Source organism: Equus caballus, chromosome 22 (genome assembly GCF_041296265.1).
Source record: "Equus caballus isolate H_3958 breed thoroughbred chromosome 22, TB-T2T, whole genome shotgun sequence".
Lineage (NCBI taxonomy): Eukaryota > Metazoa > Chordata > Mammalia > Perissodactyla > Equidae > Equus > Equus caballus.
Window position 1 is genome coordinate 18807525 of NC_091705.1, and position 21249 is coordinate 18828773.

The following is a 21249-nucleotide window of genomic DNA, read 5'->3' on the forward strand; positions in this document are numbered from 1 at the left end:
CTGGCCTGGGCCTGGCCCGGACTTGTCCAGCGCCCAGACGCCGGAACATAACAAAAAGGCGGGGAGTCCTGCCGGACACCGCCCCCTCGGCCCGGGGAGGTGCTGAGTTCCTGCCCCGCCTCCGCCCCCGCATCCTCCAATGGGTGTTCCTGGGGGGCGGGCTTTGCGCGGAGAAGGCAGGCGATTGGCTCTGGCGTCTCTCCGCCAGGCAGTGGGCGGGGCAGCGTGGTGACGCCTCGACACGGGGCGCGGGGGCAGAGAGCGCGCGTTCGCAGACGCGGCCGTATTAAACGGCTGCAGGCGCGGCAAGCTTGGATCTTCCTCGCGCTCAGGCTTTCGGCGGTTCTCTCCTGTTCTGTGAAGCCTAAGCCGGCTACACCTTCCTCCTCTTCTTCTCCTGTAGCCGTGTCGTTGCGACTCCACCACCATGTTCGAGGCGCGCCTGGTTCAGGGCTCCATCCTGAAGAAGGTGCTGGAGGCCCTTAAGGACCTCATCAACGAGGCCTGCTGGGACATCAGCTCGAGCGGCGTGAACCTGCAGAGCATGGACTCGTCCCACGTCTCCTTGGTGCAGCTCACCCTGCGCTCGGAGGGCTTCGACACGTACCGCTGCGACCGCAACCTGGCCATGGGCGTGAACCTCACCAGGTGAGCCGCGGGGCGGCGGGGAGCCGGCCCTGGTCCCCGAGTCCCCCGCCCCCCCCAGCTCTTGGCGGGAGCGCCTCCGAGCCGTGCTCTCATTGGCTGGCGTGGGGTGTCTACGCCTTCTCATTGGGCTCCCATGCCGGGGGGCGGGATCCAGCGGAGCGCGCGGTTCCGAAAGCCCGCGCTGGCGGCCGCGCGAACCGGCACTTTCCGCGCCAAAGTCACAAAGCTGGTGGTGGCGGGAAAATGATGGGCTTCTCTGCGGTGCCGGGAAAAGACTGTTCCAGAGCTCTTTGGACATTGGGTGCCGGCTGCCTTGGATGAGAAATCTTGGTCTCGGTTGACTTTAACCGCTTTATAACATTCTCTAGGCCTGTCTCCTTACTTAGGGACAATAGGTTGTTTCTGGTCTCTTATCATTGCAAAGTTGCACTTGGCACCTGAGATCTTGGATTCGAGGAAGGTTTCTCCAGGGCAGTAGCTTTCAACTTTTGGTCACTATCTAGCACGTATACATGTTTCAATTTTTAAAAGCTTATGAGGAATATTTACCCATGCTACATGCGATGTACTTTAATAGCTGTATTACATCGTTTTTAATGGTCCTCGCGGGCCAGTAATTACTTCGTCCGCTAAAAGGAGTTTGCAATTCAGGAAATGCTGCTCTTTTATTTATATTCAGAAATGAAACTGCTGGTGGTAGGGTGTGGGCTTTTTAGTTTAAACATAAATACTGCCAGATTGCACTCCAAAATGGCTGGACCGGTTTCCACATCCTCCTGCAGCACGTTTACCTAACTCTCCAATTCATCAGACCGCCTAATGGGTAAAAATGGTAACTGCTTGTTTTAATTGCTTCGAAATCTAACAATCTTGAGAAGATGGTGTCGATTTTAAACTCTGTCTTCTGTGTTTTAGTATGTCCAAAATACTAAAATGTGCTGGCAATGAAGACATCATTACCCTAAGGGCTGAAGATAACGCGGACACCTTGGCACTAGTATTTGAAGCTCCAAGTAAGTCATACTCTTCTACTGAGTTATGCTAAAAAAGATTAAAATGTGGTATCAGTATTTCTCAAAGCTGTGAGCAATTTAAGATAATGTTTGTGATGCTTGTAAAATTTACATCAGTTGTAAACTTCCACTGTTCTTCAACATTTGTTTTCTTTTGGTAGATCAAGAAAAGGTTTCAGACTATGAAATGAAGTTGATGGATTTAGATGTTGAACAACTTGGAATTCCAGTGAGTATCAAAATTTCTGAGTGTACTGTACACAGCCATGATAGTTACATACGATATGTTGATATGTTAACACGTTAGTATAATTTAAAGCCTACTTCCTAATAGAACTTCTTCTATGTATCTGCTGATGCATGATCCAAAGTGGGGTTTTAGTATTTAGACTGACACACTTGTCATTTTATTAAACTACAGTACTCTAAGGTGGATCATTGGTTGAATTCATTGCTGCCAAGTATGCATGTTTGCATTAACCTCCATGCTGTTTTCTTTTCCTTAGAATGCTTGGTTTTTATTAAGAGTAGGTTTATCAACATCAAAGGAGAGAAGAGGTGTTGGAGTGTTTAAAATACCTAATATCATATTCTCTTGTTTTGTTTTGGGAAGCAGGTAGGCCTGCTTGCACCATCGTTGTTGGTAGTTTGTATGCCATTCTCTAATTTTTTTTTTTTTTTTAAGATTGGCACCTGAACTAACCACTGTTGCCAATTTTCTTTTTTTTTTTCCCTCCTTATTCTCCCCAAAGCCCCCCAGCACATAGTTCTACATTCTAGCTGTAGGTCCTTCTGGTTGTGCTATGTGGGATGCTGCTTCAGCATGGCCTTCAGCATGGGGTGCCATGTCCACGCCTAGGATCCAAACCGGTGAAACCCTGGGCCTCTGAAGGGGAGCCTGTGAACTTAACCACTCAGCTACCGGGCTGGCCCTTTCTAATGTCCTCTTTTTTTTCCTTTTTTTTTTTTTTTTTTTGAGGAAGATTAGCCCTGAGCTAACTGCTGCCAATCCTCCTCTTTTCACTGAGGTAGACTGGCCCTAAGCTAACATTCATGCCCATCTTCCTCTACTTTATATGTGGGATGCCTACCACAGCATAGTGGTACCATGTCCACACCCGGGATCCGCACAAGCAAACCCCGACCCGCCAAAGTGGAACGTGCACACTTACCTGCTGCGCCACTGGGCCGGCCCCTAATGTCCTCTTGATTTAACCCTGGAGGGTGATTACAGGGAGGCTCTACTTCCCTGGATAGTGCATTTACTGTTAAAGGTTTAACTTCTAATTTGTTTTTCTATAACATACTTGTTTTATATCTGTGTTTATTTATTTATTTATTTTTAAGGAAGATTAGCCCTGAGCTAACATCTGCTGCCAATCCTCCTCTTTTCGCTGAGGAAGACTGGCCCTGAGCTAACATACATGCCCATCTTCCTCTATTTTATATGTGGGACGCCTACCACAGCATGGCTTGCCAAGTGGTGCCATGTCTGCACCTGGGATCCGAACTGACAAACCCTGGGCTGCCCAAGCGGAACGTGCGCACTTAACTGCTGCGCCACAGGGCCGGCCCCTGCATTTATTTTTTGAGTGGTTAGAGTGTGTTAAGAAATTATACGAGTGATATTTCAAAATAATCAGAAAATCTTAAATTCTGAATTCTTGTTTAGATGCTGATTCTTCAGAAAATGAGGGTGCCAGATCTTTAATTTCCAGCAACTGACTTCAAAATTTTGTTTTATAGGAACAAGAGTATAGCTGTGTAGTAAAGATGCCTTCTGGCGAATTTGCACGTATATGCCGAGATCTCAGTCATATTGGAGATGCTGTTGTAATTTCCTGTGCAAAAGACGGAGTGAAATTTTCTGCAAGTGGAGAACTTGGAAATGGAAATATTAAGTTGTCACAAACAAGTAATGTTGATAAAGAGGAGGAAGCTGTAAGTAGTTTTTAAGTAAACAAATACTTTGAAGAGAATTGTAACACTGCTTAGCATTAGGTTATGTCTTAGTCTGCTTGGGCTGCTATAACAAAACACCATGGTGACTTATAAACAACGTACATTTTCTCACAGGCCTGGAGGCTTGGAAGCTGGCAGATTCCGTGTCTGATGAGGACCTGCTTCTTGGTCCATAGACAGCAGCCTTCTCACCTGGTGGAAGGGGCGAGGGAACTCTCTAGGGTCTCCTTTATAAGGGCACTAATCCCATTCCTGAGGGCTCCACCCTCATGACCCTAAGCACCTCCCAAAGGTCCCACCTCCAAATACCATCACATTGGGGATTCAGTTTTAACGTGGGGGGCACAACACAAACATTCAGTCTAGACAAGGTGTAATTGCTAAAATTAAAGAACACTAAAGAAAAATAGACAACTGCATTTCTTAGTAATTTGTGAGAACTGAAAGACATTATTGAAATCTGCGGGTGTTTTGTTTTTTGTTTTTTAAAGATTTTATTTTTCCTTTTTCTCCCCAAAGCCCCCAGCACATAGTTCTGTATTTTTAGTTGTGGGTCCTTCTAGTTGTGGCATGTGGGATGCCACCTCAGCATGGCTTGATGAGCAGTGCCATGTCGCGTGCCCAGGATCTGAACCAGTGAAACCCTGGGCCGCCAAAGCAAAGCATGTCAACTTAACCACTTGGCCACGGGGGCGGACCCCCAGTGCTTTTTTAATAAATCACAGAATAATGGGTCTGTATGAAACCTGCACATACTCAAGGACAGGACTGCGAAGCTAGGTGTCTAACCTTTAGCTTTCTAGAGGTACTTAGTCTGCTTTTACCAAATAATTGAGCATAGGATGGCAACTCACCAGAGGGATCTAGTTAGGGGTAAAATCTAGCTGTTATGAGGTATGTAATCCTCATACTAATTTTCTTTGTGGTAAGCCCAAAAGGGGGCCTAGACAACCCTCATTTAACCGAAAAATAAAGAACATGCTAATTCCTAAATATCCTTAAATTAAGGTTTTCCTGTAATCAGGTCTTTTTTTAGATCCGTGGAGTATTTATAAACTAATATTTGGTAATTGTACTAAAATAAAACTTATACTTGCTAGCCTGTGAGCGTCAGTTAACTCTAAATCAAGGACAATTAAAGGTCCTATCCTCACAGGATTATTAGGATTAAATATGGTAACATCCAAAGTGCTTAACACAGTGTCTGTCATATTGTAAATTCATAGTAAATATTAGATATTATTTTCTTGTTCCTTGCATGAATAGTCAACCCTCAGTTTAAATGAAGGTAAAATTCCATTTAAATATAAACTTTAAAAATATATATATTAATAACAAAAGCCTAGAGGCTAATTCTGACTTTTGTCTCCTAAGTTACATTCCACTCTCCTGCTATCTTCATTTTTTTTTTTTTCTTTTGAGGAAGATTAGCCCTGAGCTAGCTGCTGCCAATCCTCTTCTTTTTGCTGAGGAAGACTGGCCTTGAGCTAACTGGCCTTGGCCTTGAGATCCGTGCCCATCTTCCTCTACTTTCTATGTGGGATGCCTACCACAGCATGGCTTGCCAAGCGGTGCCATGTCTGCACCCGGGATCCGAACCGGCAAACCCTGGGCCCCCAAAGCAGAACGTTGCACACTTAACCGCTGAGCTACCAGGCTGGCCCCTCTTCGATGTTTTTAAAATCTCAAATATTAGTTCTTCCATAAATATTTTAATATTATCTGATGTATAAACATTAAACTTTACCATATCTAAGAAAATTATTCAATATTAAGGAATTTTTCAGTATTCCTATTTCCTTGGTTATTTCAGAAGTTTGTTTCAGAGTCTGGATTTTGCCTATTGCACCCTTATGTCAATTCTTATGTTCCTCTACATTTATTTCCTATAAACTGGTAGCTACAACTTAGAGGCCTGATGATCTGATATTCAGGGTGCTTTCTTTGGGAGTGGGTGAGCAAGAATACTTCTAGGTAGTAGTGTGTACCTCCAGTAGAAGGCATGAGGTGTTTGGATATCTTTTTGTGATTTTAGCAGCCGTTAATAATCATTGTCTAGATTCATTAAGTCATTAGAGTTTGCAGAGTTGTAATATATTTAATTCCTTCTTCATTTATTAGTTGGTTTATTTATTAGAAAATATTTCAGGACCGGCCCAGTGGTTACGTTTGCATGTTCCGCTTCAGCAGCCTGGCTTTTGCGGGTTTGGATCCTGGACGCAGACATGCGCAACACTCATCAAGCTATGCTGTGGTGGTGTCCCATATACCAAAAATGGAGGAAGATTGGCACAGATGTTAGCTCAGGGCCAATCTTCCTCACACACACACACACAGGAAATTAGTTTCATAGCATCTTCTAAAGTAACCAGTAAAGGGTTTTTTTTGTTTTTGTCTTTAAATATATATATATTGTAAACTAATGGGTTGCAACTTGCTTGACATTTTTCAATATGATGAGTCTTGTTTTCTCCCTTAGGTTACCATAGAGATGAATGAGCCAGTTCAGCTAACTTTTGCACTGAGGTACCTGAACTTCTTTACAAAAGCCACTCCACTGTCTCCTACAGTAACACTCAGTATGTCTGCAGATGTACCCCTTGGTAAGATAAATTGTTGAATCGTGTTTTGTAGGTAGTGTATGTGGTACTTCTCAGTAATTAACTATCTTCTTGTCTTCTTTCAGTTGTAGAGTATAAAATTGCTGATATGGGACATTTAAAGTACTATTTGGCTCCCAAGATCGAGGATGAGGACGCATCCTAGGCATTCTTAAAATCCAAGAAAACAAAACCAAGCTCTTTGAGAACTGCTTCTGAAATGCCACCATGTACTTAACTATCTTCTGTCACCAAATTTGTATCTCTGAGTACATATGTAGATAATGTTTTCTGTAAATAACCTATTTTTTCTTCATTCTCTACAATCTGTTTAAAGAATAAAGTCCAAAGTCAAATCTGGTCTTGTTAACCTAGAAATACTTCTAACTTACCAAGAAATACTCCTTATGATTTTTTTTTATAACAAAAGGGTTATGACTCTAAATGCATTTTTAAGAATTGTTTTCAATTTAAATAAAAATTATTTGAATTTTAAACATAACAGGACAGTGCCTTCATTTAGACTACGACTGTTACAAGGATCCTAGGGAATTCACAGCTGAAGCTACCCTATCATGTAATGTGTTTATTTTTTCAGTGTAGAGCAGCCTGATATAAATACATCTAGATATAGCAATAAAAAGTATTCCAAGTACAGTATGTGACAACATATCTTTGGGGATTCATTTGCCAAACTTGTTTTGGTATTCTAACTTGAGCTCAAGAAATGAACAGGGGAGAGTAGGACAAATCCTATATATTTCATTATTTTGTCATGTTCGTTAGCAAAAACTAACACTTTGTTCAGAAGCTTAATGTACTCAAAAGCTGTGGGTTTTTATAAGACTAGCATTAGTTATAGGGTGGTGTTTCTTTAGCCGGGGGAACATTTTATAAGAAACTTGGAAGTTTTAATAGATCTGTATAGGATTCAAGGAGTATGTGTGCAAAAATAATTTCTCCAGTATATGTAGCCTTGTTTGGGACTTACTCCCTTAAAGGATGAAGCAGCTTAATTTCCATGGATGTTGGATTCAACCAAGAAAGTGAAAAGGCCCAGCACTTGTGAAACAAAGACTGTTTAAAACAAGATCATAAACTGGCATGCTACATACTGAGAATTATGAGTCCTTTTTCCCAGTGTATTTTGTGTTGGGTAGATTAAATGATTTTGTTGTACCTGGACTGAGGAGTTCTACTTACTGGACTTCAGAACTCACTGCATCCAGTAGGTAACTATTCATTACCTTGTGTGTGCCTGGGCAGGGAAGGAGACTGGCTGCAAAGGGGCTTGATGGCACTTTTTGGGGGTGGTTCCAAGACTATGCATTTGTCAAAACATCCAATTGTACTTTATTATATGTAAATTATGCCTTAATAAATTTGACATTTTAAAAAGCTTCATGTGCGGCAAAATATCCCTTGTGGACGAGCCTCTTACCTGGGCAAGGCCTGATGACAAGGAGCGGGAAACTGAAGCATGAGAACGTGGGGCTGCTAAAGAGTATGGGGGGTTATTGACTGGTAGAGACTGTGGCGCGCCCCCGTGGAAGGCTGACTGTCCTGCAGTGGGTCTGAGACTCGGGGGCTCCAAGGGGCTGAGCTTCCTACACTCCCCGAGGGGTCAGGGAAAGAAAAGCTGGCTTGTCCTGGGCCTCACTGGCCCGGGCGGGCAGGCACCCAAGGGACGGCCCCCCACCCCCTGCCTCTGCGGAGATGGCCGGCAGCAAGCCCAGGCCGCGGCACCTCCCGAAACCACACGAAGCAGCACTCCGACGCCTCTCGCAGGCGGCCCGCAGCAGCGTAGGGTTGAAACGGGGAGATCTCCGATAGCGGGAGGAGAAGGCGTCGCTCCCAGTGACGCCACTTCCGGCGCGCCGCCTTCCACTGCGCCATTTCCGACGCCGGGCGGGGCGAAGCGGCTGCCAGGTGAGGCGTGCCGCGAGGCGTCGGGCGCCGCAGCTGCCAACCGTTAGCTGGTTGTTGGCGCGCGGGCTGCCCGGCGCGGCGCTCCGGTAAGGCGTGCGTGCGGCGTGGCGGCGGCAGAGGCGCACCCCTCAGGCTCCGGCGTGGCCGAGGCTGCGCTGCCCGCCGAAAGCAAGCCCCGACTCCTTGATGTGGAGCGTCCGCCCGCCTGGGCACGGTGGCCTCTTTCCAGAAACCGGTTTTGTTTGTTTTCCTTCTAAATTCGCGTCGGTTCTTGTATCTCTTCCGAGCGAGGCCTGGAGAGAGTAGTGTGTGTGCGGGCGCGTGGTGCCAGGCGCTGTGCTCAGTGCTTTGCTGGTGCTTTTAAGCTTCTTGCAACCTTCAGGTGCTGAGGGAACTTGGGGGTTGCGGTGGAGCTGTGAAAAGGCCTTTTGGGAAGTTGGACTGGTACTTTGAAAACATCGGCTCTTACGTTTCTCCTTTCCCCTCTTTTAGAATTCTTACTTTTTGCCACCAATAAGTATTCTCTTCTCCCTTCCGCCCTGCGCTTTTTTCTGTTTGATGCAGGTGTATGAATAGTTAAAGGCAGAGTACGTAAACATAAAAAGAAAAGACTAATACAAGTTAGTGGTGATTAAATGCCGTCAAAACCCCCACGTATTGGTAGTTTGGACTTTTAAGTTTTATAGAATTAAATTTAGATTATCATATAAGTGGGATCGCGAAACAACAACCTAGTGTTTGACGCGGTTTGATCTCTTTTAAAAAAGCGTGTGTTAGCATACTCTTATTTTTTCAATACTTGGTTTCTGGACCAATAGTATGTAATTGCAAAAAAGGAACATGAGCATTTAGCACCACTTCCTTCATAATGCTAGTTATTTTAGATTGACTCAAAGCCACTTAAAACAGCTCATTAATATTCAGAATTGAATATATATAAAGCGCTTGGAACAGTACCTGGCAGCTAACCAACACTAGATAATTACTAACAGCCATTATTATAATGATGGTTATTTGGAAAGTGTCATACTAGAGGCAGGCGAGTCTTTATAATTTGTTTTTTTAATATCTCCTTTATTGAAATACGTAATCTTCTCTTTTTAAAGATATGTTTTCATTTTTAAAAATCAAATAGCTTCACGATTAAAACAGATTTACTTGTTTTACTCATAAAACTGTGATTTTATGAAGGAAAAGTGCACAAATTACAAGTATTTTTCAATTTAAATGTCGTTTTTTTTTTTTTTTTTAAATTTTATTTTTTCCTTTTTCTCCCCAAAGACCCCCAGTACATAGTTGTATATTCTTTGTTGTGGGTCCTTCTAGTTGTAGCATGTGGGACGCTGCCTCAGCGTGGTTTGATGAGCAGTGCCATGTCCGTGCCCAGGATTTGAACCAACAAAACACTGGGCTGCCTGCAGCGGAGCGCGCGGACTTAACCACTCGGCCATGTGGCCAGCCCCATAAATGTCCTTGTTTTTTAATCTTACCTACTGGCTCTTAAACTTGTGACAAAATAACCGTAATTTCATTAGTGAAGTCGTCTTTGACTATTTTGAACAAAAATCATATATTTATTCAGCGTTTTTGGTTGTTTTTTTTTTAATGCAGCTATAGAAGTAATCTGGAAAATGAAATCACTACTTTCAGTGCTTGGAGTGGGGCAGAGAGAGGCAAATCAGAAGGCACTGATACAGTGCTGATGGCCAGTAGCTTATCCAAATTTACATGGGGAAGCTTTACAGATCCTCTGCATTAAAAGGATGACATCCATTAGGGGGAAATAGGCAAAATGCTGATGTGAGTGTATTCCATTCCCCACCCTCTCTCCTTCCTCCCTGGCAAATGAGAGAATCATTTGAGTATATCCTGCTCTTACTTTTTCCTGAAGTAGGGACAGGCAGTACTATAGCAGAATGGTTGAAAATATGGACTTTGGTGTCATATGGACTTGGGTTTAAGTCACCACTCTTCCTACCTACTCTCTGTGTGACTTTGGAAAAATTAGGAGGCAGGGGGATGTTGGTGGCAAGATTAAACGTGAGGTCTGGTTCTTGGCACATGTCTTGACTCTTATTCTACCAGGACAAATTAGAGTAGATACATAGTGAGAATGCTTTCATCTTGTCAAAGGAAGATAAGATTCTAAGAACAGCAGAGCCTAAATTATAAGTTGCTGGTATGACATCACAGCTCAGAACTCCAATGTGTAACATACCATTGTCACTTGCAGACAATAACAGGTTTTTTTTGTTTTCAGACAGTAGCTGTGTCAGCGTGTTATGATGCCGTCTCGTACCAACCTGGCTACTGGAATCCCCAGTAGTAAAGTGAAATACTCAAGGCTCTCCACAGACGATGGCTACATTGACCTTCAGGTAAATGCAGAAGGGTGCTGATGAGAGTGGCTGGTGCTGCTTCTGCTGAGTTAGGAGGAAGAAATTTCAGGTCAAAATTTTGCTAACTGTCCCTGGGGATTAGAGTGAGCAGCAAGAAGGAAACTCGCCTCTGAGACCCTTTCAGCCATAGCCTGCAGGAGGGGCCTTGGCAGAGGATTTTCAAACCAATATAATTATTGTCCATTTCTAAGAATTTTTAGTTCTAACACCGGAGGCCAGTAGTTGCCAATTTTCTTTAGTTTATCTGGAAAATAATCAGATTGTGTTTTATTAAGTAGAATTTTTTTTAGGACTGTGTCATCAGTTTGTTTACGCTTTAGTCAAAGCCAGTTCATCTTTTAAGGGAGAAACTAACTGCTAAAGCCAGCAGATTGTGGGAATCTTCCTTCTTTCCTGATGTCATGAGATCCAATTTATTAAAGGTATTTTTTGTGGCAAACAGTAAGTAAAACAGAGAATATTTACCTTGTATCCTACTCTGATCATTGATTATAAAATATTTAATGGTGTAGGATCTCCTTTTGCCCACTTACCCTTAGAACAGAATATTTTGGGTGGAACCAAAGCCAAGGAGGAAGTAGCAGGAACCCATCCTTTTAAAAATAAACAAATCAATTATTCTTTATAGCCTTTGGACCCACACTTGGAGGAGAGAGATTTTTTAAAAAGTACATCTGGGAAGTTTCCAGCCGGTTAGCTCAGATACAACCATGAGCCAAACCTTAGAAAGTTTGTCTGAATCTTAATCTTGAATTGAACTTGTTAATAAGACAAGTTATCTGCTCCGTGGGACAGACAACTAATGCTTCAGAAAAAGCCGTTTCTAAAACCTGTGACTATATGCTGACTTGACTTTGAATGCCAGTAATCAGTTATTTTCTTTACATCTCCAGAGCATAATGTTCGCTCTTGAATCTCTGTAGATTAGTATAGCCTTCCATGTGCCAGGCGTTTAATAAACAAGTCTAATCGATGAATGACCATAAAGTGTTTTTTGTTTTTATAAGAAAATAGTTTTTTATGGTACAGTGAATAGTCTGTGGATTGAGACTAGAACTAGCAAGAATAACATTCTGCTGGGACTCCTTTGAGCAGTAATTTGCACTTCGTCTCTGCCTGTCCCTTTCCTTTCCCAAAGCTGCACTGGGCAGTAGGACTTACTTCAAGACAGACAAAGCATTTATGTTGGTTCTTATTATCCTCTCTGCCTTAAAGCGTCTGAGCCCTGGTATTTTCATAATGCTCCTCCTTGTCTTTTTTTGTTTTTTTCTCTTCCAGTTTAAGAAAAGCCCTCCTAAGATCCCATATAAGGCCATTGCGCTTGCTACAGTGCTGTTTTTGTTTGGCGCCTTTCTTATTATCATAGGCTCACTCCTGCTGGCGGGCTATATCAGCAAAGGGGTAAGCTGAAGGGCTTGTGGGAATGTGCCATGAGATCTTTACAATGTGAGCCAGAGCTCTGTTGTTTTATATTTATATCTAGTACAGCAGATTCGAGCAGAAAGAAAAGGATTTTCTTTTAGATTTTTTCCTCTGATAACAAAACATGTGTTTCTTATTTTGAGCAAAAACAGACTCCTCCTACAATTCCTATGAGGTGGATGGTGGCAGATAGGTAAATCTTCCCTCTGAGATGTTGGGTGGTTTTGCCACTGTCATAGTTTGGAACAGCAAAGGCTGTAACTGGAATAGAATGCTGTTATCGTAGCTTTGCAGTGCCACAGAGATACTAGTTAGTGTTTGGGGAGAAGCAGTGTGGCTTGTATAGGTCTGGGGCCACTAACCAATCCAGGACTTTGGGCTCGTGAATCAGATCCTTCTTACACTGGGTTTGGTTGGAGTTCTTGTTGAGCTTCCGTATAATGCCTTAGAAACCTAGAGGGGTGTCTGGTGGTTCTTTCTCTTGGGCTCTATACACACATTTATACACAGTGTCTAACTTGTGCTGAACTAATACTGACCATAATTCATGTCTGTTCTTCAGCACACACCAGGCCAGGTGATGATGCTTACCTTGCTCTCTGGAAGGAACACAGCTATATTATTTTTTTCCTTTTTCTCTATGTGTAAAAAAAAAAAAAAGAATTGGGAATGGTAGCCCTGTCATAATAAAATGGCTGCATATGGTTTTTAAGAAGTGTATCTGTTTTGCCTCAGGTCCTTAGCTATTTAAAACTATTAGATGGCCACCAGATGCTTACTTGGTGCACAATTTGAACACCTAACTTTATGACTTTGCCTTCAGTTAAGTTTCCTTGCAGCATGTAGTATTAATCCCAGAGGTATAATAAGGCATCTGTTAATGATAGTATAAAAATGGAGAGTGGAGGTGAGATCCACAAGCAATGAGTATCATTTCACCTTGTGTGATTTATAAATGACTACTTTACAAATAAGGATAAAGATCTTTAATTAAGAAAATCACTAATAGAGTTTTTGTTTTTTTGGTTTGGGTTTTTTCACTTTTAATTATAGACATTTCAAACAAAACAAAATTAGATGGAATAATATAACGAACCCCCATGTGACCACCACCCAGCTTCAACAGTTATAAACATTTTGTTTCATCACTCTCCCCTTTTTTTGTATATTAAAGCAAATACCAGATTTACATTCTTCTGACAAGTTCCCAGGTAATGCCAGTGGTCCAGGGATCACATTTTGAGAACCATTGCTTTAGGAAGCACATAGTGGTTGTCATAATTTTTAGGTGATATCAAGATTCATTACTGGGTTCAAGTGTCCTCAGCCAAATTCATTCATTATAAACTTCCGCATCACCCTTTGCACAAATGTTCTATCATTTTCAGCATTTGTCAGCTGAAATTCTTCTGTAAAGAACTTTCTCAAATCTGCTATTTGGTTACCCTGAAATACAATGTGTGTAGTGAAGGCAGAAAGTGTTTGATTATTTCTCTTTATTGATCAACTTTTATAAAAATACCCCTGGCAACCCCAAAAGGCGACCAAAGAATTGTTAGTATCATTATAAACTTATCATTTTTGAATATATTTGTGTTTCAATCAGTCACAGTCTGTATTCTTTTTAACATATACATTGTCCCAATTTTGGTCAATAGGAGCCCCTTCAAGTTACTCCCCTGTCTTTTAAGCCACCCGGGTAGCTTTTGCTAGCTTTCTGGCACAGCAGGTTATCCCAGCCCATCTATACATTTCCTGACCCCACTCCCAGCTTGTAAACAGCTGTTTCTCTAAAGAACCCCACTTTCTTTTTGGGGAGTAGATTTAGAGATCAGAAACTGGGCATTAATAGTGTTTATTGCTATTAGTTTTCATTGTTTCCAGGCCTTTTCAGTGACAGAATCAGGAAATAAGTAGCTTTTAGAAAACAAGGGAAAATAATATATACATACATATAATAAGATATAAATATTTCCAGTGCAAATTTAAGATAAGTTTGAACTTAATTTCTTTGATTTTCTATTATGTATGTGCTAATGATATTGATATAATTACTTAATTGCCTTATCCTACATTATATACCAAATAACAGTAATAGATTTAATGCTAAGTATGAGAAGGCTGAATACACTGTAAGTTTTCTTTGCAATTCTTTTAATCCTTAGGATATATCCCATTAGGGATGTACATTCAAAATCCTGCAAAAAAATAAAAGAAGCAAGGGCCAGCCCCGTGGCCAAGTGGTTAAGTTCGCGCGCTCCACTTTGGCGGCCTAGGGTTTTGCTGGTTCGAATCCTGGGGGTGGACATGGCACTGCTCATCAAGCCATGCTGAGGCGGCATCCCACATGCCACATGCCACAACTAGAAGGACCCACAACTAAAAATACATAACTATGTACCAGGGGGCTTTGGGGAGAAAAAGGAAAAATAAAATCTTTAAAAAAAAAAAAAAAGCAGAAAGGTAGAAAATGTAAAATATCATTTTGTAAAATGTAAAATAACAGAAGTAGCACCAAGTATGTCAATTGTGAAGTTGTAGACTTTATTTTTTGATGTTCACACAGTCCATCTTTGGTTTTAAGCTTGCGTTTATTGAGTCAGTGTGTGCCAGCTGGGGCCATTTGCTTTCTATGTATTACCTCATTTAACCATGTAAGGTAAATACTCCTATTTGTGAACGATGCAGCCAAAATTATATTGATTAAATAACTTGTCAATATACATTGTATAAATAGCCGTGTTAGAAGGAGATTTTTAGATTGTGTTTAAATCTTTAGAATGAGGGAATTCTTCCTAAGCTTAAAAACAGTAGGAAAAATCATTAAGGAAAAGGAGGATAAATTTAACTGTATAAACAGTTAAAACTACACCTGAAAGGGCAAAGTAGTTTTGTAAAGGTGAATCCTTTCATTCAGCATATTTATTGAACCTTTACTGTATGTTGGGCACAGCTGGGGAAATAGGGATGAACAAAGTCCCTGCCCTCATGGAACTCCCCCAAAAGTTGAAGCCCTACTGTTAAAAGAGACTAAACACCGTTCATCTCTTTTTGACCTGTGAATTGTACTCGTGGGAATGTACACTAAGGAATTAATCTGAAAGGCCAAGAAAAGCACTGAAGTTTATTGTGGTATTCTAAAATAACAAAAAGTGAGAGACGACAAAATTACTCACAGTCTGGGGAAGTGGTTAAATAAAATTTTAGTACATCCGTTAAGTGGAATGTTACACATCATTAGTTGACATATAATATTAGTTTCAGGTGTTCATTATAATAAATCGCTGTTTGTATATATTGGGAAATTATCACCACAATATGTCTAGTTAACATCCATCACCACACATAGTTAGAAATTTTTTGTGTGTGTGATGAGAACTTTTCAGATCTACTCTCTCAGCAACTTTCAAATATACAATACAGTATTATTAACTGTAGTCACCATGCTGTCACCTGGGTACATTATGTACCCAGGATTTATTTATAACTGGAAGTTTGTACCTTTTGACCACCTTCCCCCATTTCATCCATCCCTCACGCCCCAATGAAGAGCTTTTAATAATGTTTTGGCAATTGCTTGTTATAAGAGGCAAAAACAAGTCACAGAGTGTGATGTGTTCACAACCAAAAACTTTAAAGAAGCAGCAGAAGGAAATGAGCCAAAATATCTATGGATGAACATGGATAAGTTATTTTTTTATAATTTTTAGTACTTTGCAGTTTTGTTTTTTTTTAAAGATTTTATTTTTTTTCCTTTTTCTCCCAAAGCCCCCCAGTATGTAGTTGTGTATTTTTAGTTGTGGGTCCTTCCGGTTGTGGCATGTGGGACACCACCACAGCATGGCCTGACGAACGGCGCCATGTCCATGCCCAGGATCCAAACCAGTGAAACCCTGGGCCGCTGGAGCAGAGTGTGCGAACTTAAACCACGGGGCCAGGCCCATGCAGTTTTTTTACAATTGATAATCAAGAGGAAAAGAGATGTAAATCTTTTCCCTTGATAGTGTACTACCCAAAGAAAATGCTCTGAAAAGTGTAAGATACTGATCTATGAATTGGACCCATGGCTTTATTTTCTTTTAAAATTTGTAACTTGTATGGTACTAATGCATTTGCCTCCTTCTGCCACCAGGAGGCAAACCAGGCCGTTCCCTTCCTGATCATTGGCATCTTGATGTTCCTGCCAGGATTTTACCACCTGCGCATCGCCTTCTATGCATACAAAGGCTACCGGGGTTACTCCTACGATGACATTCCAGACTTTGATGACTAGCACCCACATCAGCCCTGAGGAGAAGAGTCACACACATGGCTGAGCCCAGCTTTAAGACTTTGAGCAGAAGCTATGACTAAGGGCTGAGGAATTCTGCAGTTTGCAGATGTTAACAAAACAATGGCCAGATTTTGTGGGTCTATCCTAAAGATGTTAACTGAGCTTACAAATAGCTAATTAGGACATGCTCTATTTTTCGTCTCCTGGCCCTGGCAGAAGCTCATGATGAGTGTATTCCACATGAATATGTATCATGGGAGAGTAGCAGTGTTATGGGAAAGCAGGAGGTTACTCTGTAGTGGAAAGTGTTGCTGCCACCACCCTTTCTAGAACTGAGCATTTCTTTAAATAGTTCTCATCATCAATTTGTTCTTGTGACAAATGGAAGAATATAGTGTGTCAAATTTCTTATTACTAAGTAATTTATTTTGAAAATACCTAAGTATCTTATCCCCTGTATTCATCTCTTAACTTTGCGTTCTAGTGGAAGACCTTGGCAAAATCAGATATCACTGTGGGTGCATCTGTAATATTTTTTACTTGCTTTCTTATTAACCAGCAACCAGGAATTTTTTAAACCTCAGAGCAAGTTTTCAAAATGTAAACACTTTCTGTCTTCACCAATCCTTGGCCATCTCTGATCTGGTTTACTGATAGGTTGGCCAGCATATAATTATGGTCATTCTGTCCTTTGTAGATCAAGATGTACTGTATATCATGCCTTTAAGGACTGGACTTTTGGCTGTTTCCTAAGGAAAAATATAGATAAGTGGCTATTATTTAGAGTTCATAACATCGTTGTTAGCACCTTGTATTATGTCGTCATTCTGCTGAAGATCACAAGACTTGGCCTGGATCCCTAGAGGACTGGACTGCCTTAGTTTGATTCTGTTTCCAGCTTGCAAAAAGCGTCTTATAGTTAAAAGAAATTAAAATGTTAAAATCTACATCCTAGACTTAAAATGAGTTAACTTTAGGGGGCCGACTGGGTGACGTAGTGGTTACATTTGCATGTTCTGCTTTGGCGGCCTAGGGTTTGCAGGTTCAGATCCTGGGCACAGACCCACACACCACTCGTCAAGCCATGCTGTGGCAGTATCCCATATACAAAATAGAGGAAGATTGGTGCACATGTTAGCTCAGGGACAATCTTCCTCCAGCGAAAAGAAGAAGATTGGCAACAGATGTTAGCTCAGGGCTAATTTTCCTCACCAAAAACAAAGAGTTAACTTTAAACATATTTCAGAAAACATTTTAATGATTATATGATATTTTTGATCCCAATACCCAGGACTACCTTAATTTTTAGATATCTGGCATCGTGGGTCAGAATGCTTTCCAATTGTTGTTTTACTCTGAGGTTGTGGACATGGGTGACTAGAAGCCTCAAAGTGCTATCAGAGGGATGGCTTTGGAGATTTGGAGGGCTGTGGGTAGAGCAAGTTTATTGGGGAAGATGAGTTCAACTTTGGATGTGTTAAATTTTAGATACTACTTGGCATCCCAGTGGAGATGTTGAGTGGGCAATTGTAGTGTGCAGGTTTGGAGTTCAGGGAGAGAGGCTATCCTGGAGAGAGAAATTTAGGAGTCAGTATTGGGACAATATCTGAGAGCCCAGGGGCTGGCTGAGATCACCTACCAAGTGAGTGCATATGGAAAAAAATAGGACTCAGGAAATGAAGGACGAAAAAGAGAGGGTGACCTGAAGTAGCCCCCAAGGTTAGGTCTGTTTGGTAATGGGAGGGTAGGCTGGGGATTCCAGTAGTCTAGTTAAAGTTCTTGGGCCTTGACAGTGAAGGTGTGAGGAAACATATAAAGCTTTATCCTGGGCAGTGTTTGCAAAGCAAAGCTCAGACCAGGAGGTTTTGGCCAAACCGAATTATTTGGCCCTTTTTATGAGAATGATGCTGCTAGTAAGAGAAAAAAAAATCAAAATGTAACAGAAGTGTGTAAAGTGAAAAGTGAGCATTTGATGGGTGAGGGGGTAGTAAACATTTGTTCCTCCAGCCCAGTCCCCAAGGTTATCTTATTAAGTTTCTTGTATACTCTTCCAGAAATGTTCTAAGCACATAAACGTATATGTTCTTTTTTAAAAAACTGGGCCTCCCATGTATAGTTAAAATTTCTTTTTTTCCACCTACTGTATTTTGTATATCTTTCCATATGCATGGAGATTAACACATTCTTTTTAATGTACATTATAAATAGAGTTTTCCGTGCTGTGCATGCAGTCATAGGGTCCTAAGAACAGAGACCTTAAAAGTTAGGTTCCTGGAGCAGGAATCCCCTCTCAGATGTCCCCTGAGGAACAGGCTCATAATCTCATTCCAGTTTGGATTGTTAAAGAAGTATTGTTTATTAAGCCAAAGTCGGATTCCCTGTAACTATGCATTAACAGTAATTGTATATTCTAGTGCTTTATAGAAAACATCTAAACTTCCATCATAATGGTAAATGTTTCTCTGCCAGACATGTGGCCTCTGCCAGACATGTGGCCAAGCACTTTGATTACATACTCTATTTCATTTTAATCCTTTTAAAAACCCTGAGTTGGATGAGATTCTGAGGTAGTAGGTTGGATATTCAGGACTCAAACTTAGGCAAAGCCTGAATTCTCTTTACGAAGTGTGAAAGCCAAATGTCTTTAGGGGCTGAACCAAGAAATGGGGGGATGTAGAGGTATGGACAGTAGTAGTGGGGACCAAGGTCAATTGTGAAATGTATGTTTTACCTAAAAGCTGCCTTCTCCCCCTCCCTCCCCTCTTTAAAGTGTTGGCCAAATCATGTGCCTTAGCTTTATGAGGGTTTTCTTTTTTTTTTTTTTATTATTTTTTTTAAAATTTTTTATTGAGTTATTGATAGGTTACAATCTTGTGAAATTTCAATTGTACATTAATGTTTGTCAGTCATGTTGTAGGTGCACCACTTCACCCTTTGTGCCCACCCCCCACCCCACCTTTCCCCTGGTATCCACTAAACTGTTCTTGGTCCATAGTTTTAAATTCCTCATATGAGTGGAGTCATACACAGATTATCTTTCTCTCGCTGGCTTATTTCACTTAACATAATTCTCTATGAGGGTTTTCTTATTGGCAACAACTCTTGTATGTCTCAGTCATTTCTGAGGCTAAAACTCCTCCCCAGTTGCATCAGCTGTTCCATGTATGATGGCAATTCCAAACCCATTGCCCCTGGATGAGCTTCACCGGGTCATTGTGCCAGAAGCACATTGACCACTTCGTTTCTACCAGGAATTTTTAGATGCTGAGGGTAGAACAGGGCTTGACAAGATAGGGCTTGGTCAGTGAGGAGCAGAGGTTGCAGACTAGTGGCCACAGATTTTGGCCTGCATTGTGTTTTTAGAAATGGAAAGGTTCACATGATCTTGATTTGGGGCTTTTCTTGAAAAATCAATAGATTTTTCTTTGTTACTGAGAGGCTGCAACCAACTAGAACAAGAAAGTCAAGAGGCTTTGGCTGAGCAGAATTCCCCAGATTACTGCAGTCCCCACCACTCAGTTAATTTTTTACCCAGCCTGCTAATTTTCTTCATTAAGGGCAAAGAGCATGTCTTACGGTCCCACAAAGTCTAGCACAGTGCTTGTGGGCATTTAGGTTTATTGAATGAAGAACCGGATTCAAGAGTGTGATAAGTAAATGAAAAGTAATAGGATATATTGGAGTATATGAGGAAGCCATTTGGTTTGAAACTAATTCAGCCTGACCTTGTTTTTCCAAAAGGGCCTGACGAGGCCTGTTGAGCATGCATTGTATGTCTGCTTTAAATATTTACTATGTCCCAAAGACAAGAATGATGCCCCTAAAGATAGGGGTGTAACTTCCCCCCTTATCAGCGTTTCTTTAAGGATAAGCATCTCTTCCTGGGAACTAAGGATTAATTACCAACCTGCTGTGCTCACTTCGTGAACACTCACCTGCTGACCACTGATCTGCTGTGCCAGCTAAGCATCTTGTGACAGTTGTAAATGGGACATTCCTATCATGTGTGACATATGCTGTTTGTTCCGAGATGGTATATAACCACTCTGTACACCCCACTTTGGTGCCCTTCCTTCCTTGGGGAAGGAAGGCCCTGGGCTAGTCCTCAGATCTGGCTCTTAATAAACTCACCCCAATGTTGATTTATAGATTGATTATCAATTCTTTGCCTCAGAAAGTGCATTTCCTTCCCAGGACACCATGTTCCTTTGAGGTATGGATATGTGGGCTGGTACCATGTGATTCAGACTTTCCTAAATGACCCTCCATCAGCTCCCTGGCAGGCCAGCTTCTTTTCAAAGAGATTTGGTGCTACCTGGTGAGTCAAGTCTCTGCCTGGCACCCTCTGCTTAGGCCAGTGAGTCCAATTCACAACCACCTGCAAGTCGTCTCCTCTAGGGTCGTTCAACATCCTGGCCAGCTGGCACATGAGATCTTCCTGTTAGTGGTGCGGTGAGGGAGACTGGTAGAGGGACAGTAACAGCCTTGACTTTTCTGCTGACCTTCAAAGGGTCATAGACCAAATCCACCCACCTTGGTTGCATTGGTCTATTATCTATATTCCTATCCCGGGACTTCTCTGCTAGATTCAGTCCCAGAGGGTCCTGGTTTTGCAGGTGTGTAGTTGAGTCATGGATTAGTGCCTGGGTGGGAAGGGCATAGAAGGAATCTTGTAGCTTATTACAAGGTATTGCAATTTACCACTGGAGCCTCAGTTTCCTTATCTTGTAAGGTGGGGGTAAACCAGTTCCTACCCCATAGGGCAATTGTGAGGATTAAATAAAACAATGTGGGAGGGTGCTTTGCACAGAGCCTGGCACATAGTAAGCATTCAGTAAAGAGAAGTTGTTTGAGAAAGTGAAGAAGGTCATTCCTTTGGCTTCAGAGAGTAGTGCCTGGGATGAAGCTGAGGAAGAGAGGAGAAGAGTGCATTTGTTATCTGTGGAGCCAAGCTGAACAATCTGCAGCTTCATGGCGGAACCACCCCAGATCCAGGGGCCGGA

At 41.8% G+C, this 21249-nt stretch overlaps 2 protein-coding genes across 13 annotated transcripts; both read left to right on the top strand.

Moving 5' to 3' along the window:
* Positions 1-206: 206 nt before the first annotated feature.
* PCNA (proliferating cell nuclear antigen) lies at positions 207-7621 on the top strand. The gene is made up of 6 exons (XM_001494721.6): positions 207-648; positions 1564-1661; positions 1823-1890; positions 3408-3602; positions 6103-6226; positions 6310-7621. Exons 1-6 carry the CDS (start codon positions 428-430, stop codon positions 6387-6389), a joined length of 786 nt encoding a protein of 261 aa, XP_001494771.1. The 5' UTR covers positions 207-427; the 3' UTR covers positions 6390-7621.
* A 211-nt stretch (positions 7622-7832) lies between these two features.
* Positions 7833-20394, top strand: TMEM230 (transmembrane protein 230). 12 transcript variants are annotated; one of them, XM_070247751.1, is made up of 5 exons: positions 8111-8152; positions 10413-10530; positions 10895-10973; positions 11830-11952; positions 16106-17193. In XM_070247751.1, exons 2-5 carry the CDS (start codon positions 10511-10513, stop codon positions 16244-16246), a joined length of 363 nt encoding a protein of 120 aa, XP_070103852.1. In that variant the 5' UTR covers positions 8111-8152; positions 10413-10510; the 3' UTR covers positions 16247-17193. The 12 variants fall into 12 exon arrangements, with proteins under 12 accessions (XP_005604555.1, XP_070103852.1, XP_005604554.1 ...); XM_070247747.1 differs by having other exon boundaries at positions 8134-8387; XM_070247748.1 differs by having other exon boundaries at positions 8140-8534.
* Positions 20395-21249: the final 855 nt, after the last annotated feature.

What these genes read in the sequence shown, in the direction of transcription:
- TMEM230 (XM_070247751.1), top strand. Translation starts at nt 10,511, where the DNA reads ATGGCTACATTGACCTTCAG. An exon ending in TGAGATCCAATTTATTAAAG is followed by an intron (nt 10,974 to 11,829) that starts GTATTTTTTGTG and finishes TTTCTCTTCCAG; the next exon opens with TTTAAGAAAAGCCCTCCTAA. An exon ending in CGGGCTATATCAGCAAAGGG is followed by an intron (nt 11,953 to 16,105) that starts GTAAGCTGAAGG and finishes TTCTGCCACCAG; the next exon opens with GAGGCAAACCAGGCCGTTCC.
- PCNA (XM_001494721.6), top strand. Translation starts at nt 428, where the DNA reads ATGTTCGAGGCGCGCCTGGTTCAGGGCTCCATCCTGAAGAAGGTGCTG. An exon ending in ATGGGCGTGAACCTCACCAG is followed by an intron (nt 649 to 1,563) that starts GTGAGCCGCGGG and finishes TCTGTGTTTTAG; the next exon opens with TATGTCCAAAATACTAAAAT. An exon ending in GTCTGCAGATGTACCCCTTG is followed by an intron (nt 6,227 to 6,309) that starts GTAAGATAAATT and finishes GTCTTCTTTCAG; the next exon opens with TTGTAGAGTATAAAATTGCT.